The 14533-nt window shown below is 42.4% G+C and overlaps 1 protein-coding gene across 1 annotated transcript in view; it reads right to left on the bottom strand.

Annotated features, from left to right (window-relative positions):
* Positions 1-10006: 10006 nt before the first annotated feature.
* LOC120978791 (protein FAM78B) overlaps positions 10007-14533 on the bottom strand; it is a 224262-nt gene continuing 219735 nt past the window's right edge. Inside the window, exon 2 of the mRNA XM_040407140.1 lies at positions 10007-10594. Within this exon, the coding sequence (XP_040263074.1) occupies positions 10072-10594 (523 nt within the window). The 3' untranslated portion in view covers positions 10007-10071. The remainder of the gene's footprint in view (positions 10595-14533) is intronic.

The following is a 14533-nucleotide window of genomic DNA, read 5'->3' as shown; positions in this document are numbered from 1 at the left end:
CACCCACAGATCCCCCTCCCCTAAACAGTGCCATCCACAGATCCCTCCTCCCCTAAACAGTGCCATCCACAGATCCCTCCTCCCCTAAACAGTGCCATCCACAGATCCCCCCTCCCCTAAACAGTGCCATCCACAGATCCCCCCTTCCCTAAACAGTGCCATCCACAGATCTCCCTTCCCCTAAACAGTGCCATCCACAGATCCCCCCTCCCCTAAACAGTGCCATCCACAGATCTCCCCTCCCCTAAACACTGCCATCCACAGATCTCCCTCCCCGACGCTCACAGCAGTATATTTATAAACTAATCAGTAACTACTTTAACTTTAATCATTGCTCATTGCTGAGCTCTTTACTTGGATTATAATTTATTTGGATATGGGATATCTTACTTTGTCTTAGCTCCGGTAATAGCAGGCAGTGCGGGGGGCGGCGCTTACTCACTGACGTCACGCGCCTGCGCCACCTAGTGGGAGGAGCAGGCGCGTGAAGTCAGTGAGTGAGCGCCGCCCCCCGCACTGCCTGCTATTACCAGAGCTAAGACAAAGTAAGATATCCCATATCCAAATAAATTATAATCCAAGTAAAGAGCTCAGCAATGAGCAATGATTAAAGTTAAAGTAGTTACTGATTAGTTTATAAATATACTGCTGTGAGCGGCGTGGCCCTGTATATTCTAACCCCCAGGCAAGCGTCCCTGTCACCATGGGAACGCCTGGGGGTTAGAATATACCATCGGATTTGAGTTTTTACGATCTCACTGAGCTTGTAAAACTCAGATCCGATGGTATATTCTAACCCCCAGGCAAGCGTCCCCGTCACCATGGGAACGCCTGGGGGTTAGAATATACCATCGGATCTTCTGAGTTACTCAGCCGCAAAACAAGCACCGGCGACCCCCCGGAAAGGGCCGATCGACCCCCAAAGGGGTCGCGACCCCTAGGTTGAGAACCGCTGGTCTAGAGATTCATTTATATAAGAAAACACGCCCACTTTCAGAAAACTGGCGAGCATAGTGCAGAGACAATAAAAGTCGCAAATGTTTGCGCAGTTTAAGCGATTGCGCAAAAATTTGCGACTTTTTCACTCCTTTATTCTGACTTGAGCTAATGATAAATCTGGCCCATTGTCTGCACCAACCATCACCACCTCCTTGTTTGCTTACACTAGTGCCTCTTGACACAAAAGTAGCAAATGATCATTATTCATCCCACCAGGGAACCTGTATTACCTGACATACTTACCCTAAGAGGGCCTTTCTTTTGAGCCACTATTGTTGAACTCGATTGAACATCTCTGGAGAAACTTGAAAATGGCTGGCAACTGACTTTCCCATGCAACCTAAAGGAGCTTAAGAGGATGTGCAGAGAAGAATGGCAGAAAATCTCCAAATCCAGGTGTGCAAACTGCAAACCCTGTGGCATTATACCCAAGAAAACTGGAGGCTATAATCGCTGGCAAAGGTGCTTCAACTGAGTATTACTGATTAACGGGTCTGAATACTTACATTAATGCAATATTTTATATACTTTTGCAATATCCTTTTCAATAAAAGATTAGCAAAGATTTCTAACATTCTGTGTTGATTTTCTCATTATTAGGTATTGAATTATTTTAGCACAAGGCCACAACATAATACATGTGAAAAAATGCATTGTATATACTTGGGAAATGGATGTATGCTTTAAAGGGATTTGCCACTTTCTGGTTACTGTTGACCAATGTTTTTTGTGAGATGACTTTATGCCACTTATTAATATAGCCTTTGTTGAAATTTTGCTCCATTTTCTATATTTTACTCCCTTGTTTACAAAGTATTTTGTGCTGTCCACACAGAGGTCCTGTCCATAAGATAATAGAGGGTCATGTAACCAGGAAAATCACCTCCATGTGATGTCTCCTTCATTCAAACACACTGCACCTGTACTAAACTCCCATCAGAACAATAACAGTTTTCAGGTGCACTGTATTTAACCACCTCAGCTCCCCTACCTTAAACACCCTTAGGCCGAGTTCACACGAACGTGTGTGACCCGTGCCTGTGCTGCGGCCCGCAAATAGCGGGCCGCAATGCACGATCGCCGGCCGTAGGTCAGCCGGATCGGATCGCGGACCCATTCACTTTAATGGGTCCGCGATCCGGCCGTTCCGCTAAAAGATAGGACTTGTTCTATCTTTTAGCGGAACGGAAGTACGGGACGTAACCCCACGGAGGCACTCCGTAGTGCTTCCGAGGGGTCCCGTCCCGTGCGGCCGTTCCGCGATTCCGGATTTGCGGACCCATTGAAGTGAAGGGGTCCGCATCCGTGATGCGGAATTCACACGGAACTGTGGCCGTGTATTGCGGCCCGCGATTTGCGGGCCGCAATACGGCCACAGATCACACACGTTCGTGTGAACTTAGCCTTAATGACCAGGCCACTTTTTACACTTCTGACCTACACTACTTTCACCGTTTATTGCTCGGTCATGCAACTTACCACCCAAATGAAATTTACCTCCTTTTCTTCTCACTAATAGAGCTTTCATTTGGTGGTATTTCATTGCTGCTGAAATTTTTACTTTTTTTGTTATTAATCGAAATGTAAAGATTTTTTTGCAAAAAAATGACATTTTTCACTTTCAGTTGTAAAATTTTGCCAAAAAACGACATGCATATATAAATTTTTCTCAAAATTCATTGTTCTACATGTCTTTGCTAAAAAAAAAATGTTTGGGTAAAAAAAAAATGGTTTGGGTAAAAGTTATAGCGTTTACCAACTATGGTACAAAAATGTGAATTTCCGCTTTTTGAAGCAGCTCTGACTTTCTGAGCACCTGTCATGTTTCCTGAGGTTCTACAATGGCCAGACAGTACAAACACCCCACAAATGACACCCTAAGGTATTCGCTGATGGGCATAGTAAGTTCATAGAACTTTTTATTTTTTGTCACAAGTTAGCGGAAAATGATGATTTTTTCTGCAAAAAAGTGTCACACATGTGGTATTGCCGTACTCAGGAGAAGTTGGGCAATGTGTTTTGGGGTGTCATTTTACATATACCCATGCTGGGTGAGATAAATATCTTGGTCAAATGCCAACTTTGTATAAAAAAATGGGAAAAGTTGTCTTTTGCCAAGATATTTCTCTCACCCAGCATGGGTATATGTAAAATGACACCCCAAAACACATTGCCCAACTTCTCCTGAGAACGGCAATACCACATGTGTGACACTTTTTTGCAGCCTAGGTGGGCAAAGGGGCCCACATTCCAAAGAGCACCTTTCGGATTTCACCGGCCATTTTTTACAGATTTTGATTTCAAACTACTTCGCACGCCTTAGGGCCCCTAGAATGCCAGGGCAGTATAACTACCCCACAAGTGACCCTATTTTGGAAAGAAGACATCCCAAGGTATTTCGTGATGGGCATAGTGAGTTCATGGAAGTTTTAATTTTTTTGTCACAAGTTAGTGGAATATGAGACTTTGTAAGAAAAAATAAAAAAGAAAAAATCATCATTTTCCGCTAACTTGTGACAAAAAATAAAAAATTCTAGGAACTCGCCATGCCCCTCACGGAATACCTTGGGGTGTCTTCTTTCCAAAATGGGGTCACTTGTGGGGTAGTTATACTGCCCTGGCATTCTAGGGGCCCTAATGTGTGGTAAGTAGTTTGAAATCAAAATGTGTAAAAAATGATCTGTGAAATCCTAAAGGTGCTCTTTGGAATGTGGGCCCCTTTGCCCACCTAGGCTGCAAAAAAGTGTCACACATGTGGTATTGCCGTACTCAGGAGAAGTTGGGCAATGTGTTTTGGGGTGTCATTTTACATATACCCATGCTGGGTGAGAGAAATATCTTGGCAAAACAAAAGACAACTTTTCCCATTTTTTTTATACAAAGTTGGCATTTGACCGAGATATTTCTCTCACCCAGCATGGGTATATGTAAAATGACACCCCAAAACACATTCCCCAACTTCTCCTGAGTACGGCAATACCACATGTGTGACACTTTTTTGCAGCCTAGATGCGCAAAGGGGCCCACATTCCTTTTAGGAGGGCATTTTTAGACATTTGGATCCCAGACTTCTTTGCACGCTTTAGGGCCCCTAAAATGCCAGGGCAGTATAAATACCCCACATGTGACCCCATTTTGGAAAGAAGACACCCCAAGGTATTCAATGAGGGGCATGGCGAGTTCATAGAATTTTTTTTTTTTTTGCCACAAGTTAGCGGAAATAAATTTTTTAAAATTTTTTCCTCACAAAGTCTCCCTTTCCGCTAACTTGGGATAAACATTTCAATCTTTCATGGACTCAATATGCCCCTCAGTGAATACCTTGGGGTGTCTTCTTTACAAAATGGGGTCATTTGTGGGGTGTTTGTACTGCCCTGGCATTTGAGGGTCTCCGCAATCATTACATGTATGGCCAGCATTAGGAGTTTCTGCTACTCTCCTTATATTGAGCATACGGTAATGAGATTATTTTTTTTCGTTCAGCCTCTGGGCTGAAAGAAAAAATGAACGGCACAGATTTCTTCATTCGCATCGATCAATGTGGATGAAATAATCTATGCCAAAAAAAAAAAAAGGAGGGGAAAGGCGTCTGCCAGGACATAGGAGCTCCGCCCAACATCCATACCCACTTAGCCCGTATGCCCTGGCAAACCAGATTTCTCCATTCACATCAATCGATGTGGATGAATAAATTATTGCCGGGATTTATTATTATTTTTTTTATATACAAAGTGTTTGCCAAAGTATATTAACACCGCCGCCTCCTCAGCTCATATGCCTCGGCAAACGTATCTTTTACTGCAGAGGAGAAATCTCGTCTTGCAGCACCGCATACACTGACTTTTGCGTAATCTGACAGCAGCGCAATGCTTCTGTCAGAATGCACATCAGTGCTGCAGCTGGTTCATCGGTTGGTCCACCTGGAAGGTAAAAAAAACAAAACAAAAAAGAAAAAACCAGGCCGCAACGCAATAAATTTATTAACTTTATAATAACTTTTGAACAGAACATATAAACTTTATTGAACTGAACGTTAACTTTTTTTGCTTACCGGTGTTTTTTTTTTTTTTTTACCTTTATAGGACAAACCTCTCCTTCCCCATGGGACAATGTGCAAAGCGCAAATCGCCCAAAGATGATGCGAATTACATTATGCACTTTATCCCAGGTGAAAGGAGAGGTTTGCAGCAGCTGTGAGTAAAAGGGCCCTAATAGCCCTGTGTGCCTGTCCTGTGAGATGCAATCCCTATGCTAAGTGTACCTGTGTGTGGTACTTCCGGAAACACTCCCCTAAGCATAGGGCAGGGTGGTCAGGGCAGTCAGGACAGAAATAGCGGGTGTCACACCTTATTCCACTCCTGCTACAGACACAACATTTTTTTCGGGGTGACGGTTGGGGGTGACGGTTGGGTTGAGGTACCAGCAACGACATTGGGGAAATGTCGCTCGTGTAGACGGCTCACTACACTGGTGGTTGGGGCCATGGAACCTCCTGGATACAGGAGGTTCTCGATGATCTCTTCCTGAAATTTGAGGAAGGATCCTGTTCTCCCAGCCTTACTGTAGAGAACAAAACTATTATATGCAGCCAATTGAATCAAATATACAGACACCTTCTTATACTAGCGTCTGGTGCGTCGGGAAACTAAATAGGGAGCCAACATCTGGTCATTGAAGTCCACCCCTCCCATGAGCGCGGTATAGTCGTGGACTGAGAGGGGCTTTTCAATGACACGGGTTGCCCGTTCAATTTGTATTGTCGTGTCTGCGTGAATGGAGGAGAGCATGTAAACGTCACGCTTGTCTCTCCATTTCACCGCGAGCAGTTCTTCGTTACACAAGGCAGCCCTCTCCCCCCCTTGCAAGACGGGTGGTAACGAGCCGTTGGGGGAAGCCCCGGCGACTAGGTTGCACGGTGCCACAGCAGCCAATCTGTTCTAGGAACAAATGCCTGAAGAGGGGCACACTTGTGTAAAAATTGTCCACATAAAGATGGTACCCCTTGCCAAATAAGGGTGACACCAAGTCCCAGACTGTCTTCCCACTGCTCCCCAGGTAGTCAGGGCAACCGACCGGCTCCAGAGTCTGATCTTTTCCCTCATAAATCCGAAATTTGTGGGTATAGCCTGTGGCCCTTTCACAGAGCTTATACAATTTGACCCCATACCGGGCGCGCTTGCTTGGGATGTATTGTTTGAAGCCAAGGCGCCCGGTAAAATGTATTAGGGACTCGTCTACGCAGATGTTTAGCTCAGGGGTATACAAATCTGCAAATTTCTGGTTAAAGTGGTCTATGAGGGTGCCGAATTTTGTGGAGCCGGTCAAAAGCTGGGTGGCCTCTGGGACGGGAGGTGGTGTTGTCGCTAAAGTGCAGGAAACGCAGGATGGTCTCAAAACGTGTGCTGGACATAGCAGCAGAGAACATGGGCATGTGATGAATTGGGTTCGTGGACCAATATGACCGCAATTCATGCTTTTTGGTTAGACCCATGTTCAGGAGAAGGCCCAGAAAAATTTAAATTTCGGAAACTTGGACTGCTTTCCACCGGAAAGGCTGGGCATAAAAGCTTCCCGGGTTGGCGGCTATAAATTGAGTGGCATACCGATTTGTTTCTGCCACGACTAAGTCCAAGAGCTCCGCAGTCAAGAACAGCTCAAAAAATCCCAGGGCCGAACCGATCTGAGCTGTCTCAACCCGAACTCCAGACTGGGCGGTGAAAGGGGGAACTACAGGTTGCGGCTGAAGTTGGGCACTGCCAATCAGGGTTTGCCAGCACCTCAGGGACTCTACGGGCCTGTCTTTGCAGTGGCTGCGACGGGGTAACTCTTGCACGTGCCACCGTACCAGCTTCAACTGCCCTTCTGGTGCTCGCCACTTCACCATGTTGTACGGCAGTGCTGGTACTAGGTCCAGGATGGGCTGCGCTGCTGGTGTATGCCTCACCACGTAATCCGACAGCTCCAGCCCAACTCTGCTGCCCTTGAAACGGATCCTGCACAACCTGTGGTCTAGCGACACGGGGCCGGGTACGCCTGGTGCTATCAGGGACCTCAACCTCCTCGTCCTAACTTTGGGTCAGACTGCCACTGCTTTCTACAGGTTCATATTCTGACCCGCTAGATTCGTCAGATGAGGGTTCCCATTCCTCATCCGACTGGGTCAGAATCCTGTAGGCCTCTGTACCCCCTGTTTGACATTTGGACTACTAAATTTAGGGGTATTCCCTGAGACTACCCAAGAAAAAAAGCAAGCCTGTCTTACAAATGGGAGGCTAGCGAAGTACCGGAGGCCGCTGCGATTGATAAAAAATACAAAACTGATTTTTTTTATCGCCGCAGTGCTTGTAAAGTGAGTGTGCAGTGATCAAAAAAAATAAAAAAAATTGTCACTGCGGTGGGGCGGGCGTGGGTGAACGCACGTGTGGGCGACCGATCAGGCCTGATCGGGCAAACACTGCGTTTTGGGTGGAGGGCGAGCTAAGGTGACACTAATACAATTATAGATCTGACTGTGATCAGTTTTGATCACTTACAGATACTATAAAAGTACAAATGCTGATTAGCGATACGCTAATCAGCGAATAAGTGACTGTGGTGCGGTGGGCTGGGCGCTAACTGATGCTAAATACCTAACCAAGGGACCTAAACTATCCTAAAACTATCAGTCAATACCAGTGAAAAAAATAAAAAGTGACAGTTTACACTGATCACTTTTTTCCCTTTCACTAGGTGAATGACAAGGGGGCGATCAAGGGGTTAATTGGGGTGATGGAGGGTGATCTGGGGGCTAAGTGTGGTGTTGGTGGGTACTCACAGTGATGTCTGCTCCTCTGCTGGAACCAACCGACCAAAAGGACCAGCAGAGGAGCAGAGAAGCCATTTAACACCTTATATTTATAAATATAAGGTGTTAGATGGCTTCTGATTAAATTTTTAAAAAATCAGCAACCTGCCAGCGACGATCATTGGCTGGCAGGTTGCTGACGAAATACTCCTCGAACTTTTGCCGGCCCGCGATGCGCATGCGCGGGCCGGCTCTGACCGAAACCTACGCGAGAGGACGCGTATATGCGTCCAGGAGGAATGAATCGACCGCCTCCAGGACGTGGCGCTGCGTTCGGCGGTTAATAGAGGAGACATCACATGGAGGTGATTTGCCTGGTCACATGACCCTCTATTATCTTATGGACAGGACCTCTGTGTGGACAGCACAAAAGACTTTGTAAATATGGAAGTATGCCTGATAAAAAATATACAGAATGGTGCAGAATTTCAACAAAGGCTATATTAGTGCCATATAATCATCTCAGACACATTGGTCAATAATAAACAGAAAGTGGCCAACCCCTTTAATGATCACGGTAGTCAAGACACATTTAGTTTTTGTATTTTTTATTTAAAGTTTAAACAAAAGAACTTTGCTTTTTAGGTTACTTAGAAATCAACACACACACTTGTTCCACTGGGATACTTAACATATTGTCTTTCCCTTGTTTGTATTGTAAGCAATGTACATTTTACTTATGTATTTGCTTTAGCTAAGTATCTGGATGTATTCAGATTCATCTGAAGTGAAAAACCCCTTAAGTACAACTTTTGTCATCAGGGACATAGAAGGCATTTCTCAGGGTATAGTTTTTTAAACAGTCTCTTTTAGACCAGCAGTCGACAATGGAAAACATACCGGTATCCAGGTGAATACAGTCAGCAAATATGGGTCCAACTTCAGCGGTTGGCTGAAAATAGGGGATATTTACAGAATAATTTTATAGAACTACTATAATGACTTTTACAGAAACTTTGTAAATGCATTGTTTTATTTATCTTGTATTGGTCCTAAGTAATAGTTTGCATTATGCCTTGTGCAAACAACCATAATATGGAGATGTAATGCAGCACACAGATTGACTACTGCTGTGTGGCTTTGTAGCTGTGTGCCACGAAAACGCTGACTGCACACAGCTCTGACACTGACATGATGCCTTATACAAAGACCTACATTCTAGCAAGTTTTTGCTAGTTGTTTTTGGAAACAGTTGACAAGCTTAGCGTGGTTCTTATAATGCACAGTTGCATGCAAATCACCAGAGCCAGCTCTGAACAGAGACATACATAGAGACCGATTTAATGCACCAGCCTTTTAAAAAGGTTATTGAAGTGAATTGTGCCAAACTTAAGGCACACACCTTGTAATAAATTTGGCGTATTTTGGACTGTCACAAAGTCAGAAAATTTAATCTACACCTGCTATGAGCAGGCATATATTTCCAGCAATGTTTGCACCAATTTCAGGCTTTAGTATTGATAAAATCTGTCTAAACATTTTAGGCAAAGCCCTCTCCTGGTAAAGACTTTTCAACTTAAGACGAGTGCAGATCAGAAAGATTTTGTGCAATTTGTGCCGTTTTGCTCAAGTTGTGACTTTTGGGGCTATATTTATGCCAAAAAACTGAGTAAACTGATTAACAAATGTTAATCTTAATGTTTTTATGCAACATTTATCTCTATGTAACTGAAAAATGTAATAAAAAGAAAAACGTACACTATAAATGTGAATAATTTCTAAATTGAAAAGCATTACAAATTCAATCTATGTTTAATACATAATGCCATCTTCAGTTCAATGACTGAATATTTAAAACTGAAACATATGATTCCTGCTTCCAAATTTTAATTTCTCATTGTATTGGTTAGGCAACAGGATTGCTTTACAACGCTTATTATCCCATTCTTAATAAATTCCCTGGAACTGCATTCATCCAAAGTGATGCTTTAGAAATGCAAAAAGCACCGCATACATGAGTCTAACTGAGAGTAGAGTCATTAACTGAGCATCTGTTTTTACTTCTGTTTGGCCACAGGCACTATGAAACAGTTATGGCGAATGCCTTTTGACTTCGGTCAAATAAATAAATTGTATAAAACTTTGTACACATTCAAAAATGTGCACAATAAATAATCACTGCAAAGAATAGTTTCAGCTTTGTCATCCCCATGCATTGTCCTCAAAGCTAGAAAGTAGCTTTAAAATCCCTTGTTTTCCTCTTCTCATTCTTGATATTTCATTCACTCCTACTTAGGAGGAATAACTATTACTGGTTGTCCTCTTTTCGGTCTCCACATTAGCACCTGGGCATCATTAGCATTAGGCTTTACCAGTGCATTTGGTGGGATTGGCTCCATGCGGCTTAAAATCCTTGGCTGTTCCTGCTGAGTCCTACCCACCAATTTTGCCCGTTTACCCAGTATCTGAGTCGGATCTACCTCAATATCAACCCTCATCCGCCATTTTATTGTTTGTAGAATGATCTTCTCCTTGGTGTTTGCATTCATAGCTACCAACCAAGTTGTGAAACTTTGGTCTCTTTTAATTCTGGTGAGCATGGGCACATTGCTTTCACTCACAGGTACTGCCCATGTTACACTGGGGTAGAAGTTGTCATTCATGCTGACGGAGAACCTGTAAATTTTGTTTGTAGGGCCCATCAAGGTCACAGTTTCAGTGGTGTTTCCATACCAAGGGTAACTCACTCCATCCGAATCACTAATGGCTTTTACCCGTCCTTCTCTTAAGTCCGGGAGCTCCCAGCTTGACCTAGGAAGAAATAAAAAATATATATTTTTAAATATCTTTTATGCCTAATTATTTTTTATTACTTTTTTAAGTCATAATATCCACTTTGAAGCAGAATTTGACAATTCATTCAGAAGGCTGGTTTACAGATGTGCATTAGACAAAAGTTAAGAAGTTTATAGCAATATCCCTGGTGGTCTAGGATGGTGAATACATTCACACTAACAGCCCTGGTGATCTGGGCTTATAAATGGGTTAATAGTAACGTAGTTTGTGCTCAGTGCTGTCCCTGCAGCCTGTGAAAGGAAGATAAATATATTGAATCCAGCTAACCCTCCCTTTTCTCCTCTGTCCACACAGATCATTACAGGTAAGAAAATATAGAGGTGAGGAGGACCAACTGACCTAGGCTCTACGAATTCCCAAACTCCTGCTGTAGACCAAGGTCTGCTGACCGTATGGGTGGCTCTAGCTGCTGATATATAGTCGGCTGCCATTTGTAATATTTAGTATTGCAGTGTATTTATCGGCAATCAGGACATCAGATATTTAAGTCTCCTAGTAGGGCTAAAAAAAAAAGAGGAAACAGTGGCAAAACAGTTTTAGGGAGAGTTCACATTAGTGTTATTTTTCTGTTCTCCTGATCCATCAGAAGAACAGAAAAATAAAGAAAAAAATGGATCCTGTGCATCAGTTATGCACATTTGGTATCCGTTTGTGCCATTTCAGTCTGAGATCCGTTTTTTTAGACCCAAAAAAAAGTACTGCATGTTGGTACTGGAATAAAAAGTGATAATAAAATTGTATGGACCCAAAATGGAACCAATGAAAACTACAAGTATTCCTGCAGAAAACAAGCCCTTATTTAGCTCCATCGAATGAAAAATCTAAATGTTTGAATTCTTTGAATGCAGCAACACAGAAACAATGTATATTCTAAAAGCAAAGAGGTTTTTATTATGCAAAACTAGAAATACATAACTTTTACATACATTTTGTAATTGTAGTGAACCACAGAATAAAGTAATTGCATAACTTAAATTGCTATAAAAAACAAACCCCCCAAAAAACATGTTTTCCACACACAGAAAAAAAGTTAAACAATACATTGTATGTACTATACTTCAATATGATGCCATTAAAAAAAAAAAATCCTACCCAAAAACTAGCCCTCATACAGTTACATTGACAGAACAAAAGTTATGGTTTTCGAAGTGCAGAGATGAAAAACTGAAAAATATTGCTGCATCATTAAGTGCCTAACTAAGGGTACTTTCACACTTGCGGCAGAGGATTCCAGCAGGCAGTTCTGTCGCCGGAACTGCCTGCCGGATCCAGCAATCCGGATTCAAACTGATGCGGATCCGTCTGACAAATGCATTGAAATACCGGATCCGGTATGAATTTTTTTTGCATTTTTGAAGGTCTGCGCAAGCGCAGATTGGAAAGCCGGATCCGTTTTGCCAGAACACTTAATACCGGATCCGGCACTAATACACTTCAATGTAAATTAATGCCGGCATTCCGGCAAGTGTTCAATATTTTTGGCCGGAGAGAAAACTGCAGCATGCTGCGGTATTTTCTCCGTCTAAAAAACGTAAGAGGGACTGAACTGGTGCATCCTGAATGGAATGCCCACCATTCAGAATGCATTAGGATAAAACTGATCAGTTTTTTTCCAGTGTTGAGCTCCTGTGACGGAACTCAATACCGGAAAACACACGCTAGTGTGAAAGTACCCCAAGCCATAAATATTTAGCTTTTTTGGCTGTTGTTGATTTGACTACCATTGGAAATACGCACCAGGGTGAACACTTGAACATGAGGCACTATGATAAGATTTTCCATGAAGAACATTTCATAGAATTTGTCTTTAAAGATGTGTATCACAACAGACAAAGCATGTCTTCGCTTGCTACCGCTGGCCGTGCAACGTGCTTTAATCTATGGCAGCTCCCTAGCTACTGGCCCACCCTATTCCCTTTTTTCGCCATTTTGCAAATGTGGCGTGAGCAGGGAAAAGTTGCTGATTTTTCCGCAAAACACCTGTGGGACAAAATCTGCTACATAAAGATGCCAAAAAGTGGTGTAAAAATGTTAATAAATGACCCCTGTTGTGTTTAGCCAATTTCCTATAAATTAAAAGTACTGTCCAACAAATATGTAAATGTGAAAAGCTGCAGTTTTATTATATCATGACCATTAATATTCAAATAATGAGATATTACAGTTTTTATATTGGCCACAAGATGTCACAACAGGGGACTAAATTTCAGTTTGGTAAAGAAGTTAATCTTGTTTTACACTTCATAGTGACACTTCATATAATTATCACTATTAGGAGGAGGATGAAAGAGGTTTTCCACAATCCACAGGATGGCTGATAAATGTCTAACTGCTGGGTGCTCCACCACTGGGACCTCCCCAATAACCTTGAACAAGGAGCCTGGGCTCACCTTGACACCACAGTGAGGAGCGGTCAACCATGTTCATGGCCTTTTCTTTCATGTATATGGGCTGGAAACAGATGTGCAATTATTACAATAGAGTCAAGACTATCACCGATCCTGATAACGCATAGGTGATAAATGTCCATCATGGGGAAACTCATTTAATCAGACATAGGCAAGTTTATTCTCAATTAGATGAGATCATGCAGATTTCATTTTGCCAATGTTAAATAGAAGAGCACACATAAAGGTTTACATATATACAATTTAAGGATAATTTATATGGTTATGGTACCAAAATGATTTGTTCCAAATGAACAAAATTTTTCTATCTCAAGAGACTTAGGTTTTGTCAAATCCAACACAAATTGACTAAAAGGATACATGGCAGACATCTTAGGCTGACACTTCATGTGCATCGTGGACCCACACAAGGATTAGTCTCAATGTGGCTAACCTATTGGTGTTTCCATATAGAAAGTTGGTTCTTATTCCCATTATTTTTTTCCATGTTGTAGATTAATACTTGTGCATATTTTTTTCAGATGATTTGAACACATACATTATATGAGAACTGATAGCAGAATTGCTGAAAAATTATGGTGTAGGTTCTCGAAAGAACTAGAAAATTGCAATACGTAACATTTTCAATTTGAAGATCACTAATGATCAAAGATAATAAAACAACAGGTATTCACATGGGGGAAAAAGCTTCTTTTGCTTGTTTTGTAAAATATCACACCTAGTTTCCTCCTTAATTTAGTGTGATCATAGCATTTGTTCTTCAGGAGACACCCATATTTCCATATGAAAATGACAATCCTTTTATATACAGTATGTTACTGTTGTACTCCAGTCACACATAAGGCTGCGTTGAAAAACATGCTGTCTGGTAGTATTACAATAGTAAAACACAACTAACACTCTAAATAAAGGTAGAATACTGCACAAAGCGATACAACAAAGGAGGTTTACATTATTTTAAAAATGGTCAGAAGTAAAATCTAGCATCCACAGTCAAACAAGCAAATCTTCAGGCTAGTATGTAGTAATCAGAAAGACTTTAAAGGGGTTGTGCAAGAATGGGGAAGAGGGTTAGTAAACCAGCCTGCCAGACCTTCAAAGGAATGATGACTTACCTGCTTCTCCTGCAAGCTTGCGATGCTCCACTGGGCTCCATCGATGTCAACATCTGGTTTCACATTGCCACAGCCGATCACTATCCATGGCAGTGTCCAGCTCCGCTTGCGTCATGTGACCATTTGTCATGATGTAAGGGGAGCTGGACACCTACTGCAGGCAGTGATTGGCTGTGGCAATGTCAAACCAGATGTTGACATCAATGGACCTCAGCAGAGCATCACAGGCCTGCAGGAGAATAAGCCAGCAGCAGGGAGCAGGTACCATAAGTCATTTTCCCTTTGCAGGTCCTGCAGAATGGTTCTTGCCAAACCCCTAAGTCTTATGTAAAAGTAAGTATGAAATACTAAGAATAGATATGCTCAACATC

The sequence above is a fragment of the Bufo bufo genome, chromosome 9 (genome assembly GCF_905171765.1).
Source record: "Bufo bufo chromosome 9, aBufBuf1.1, whole genome shotgun sequence".
Taxonomy (NCBI): Eukaryota; Metazoa; Chordata; class Amphibia; order Anura; family Bufonidae; genus Bufo; species Bufo bufo.
This window is presented reverse-complemented; position numbering and strand designations above follow the sequence as displayed.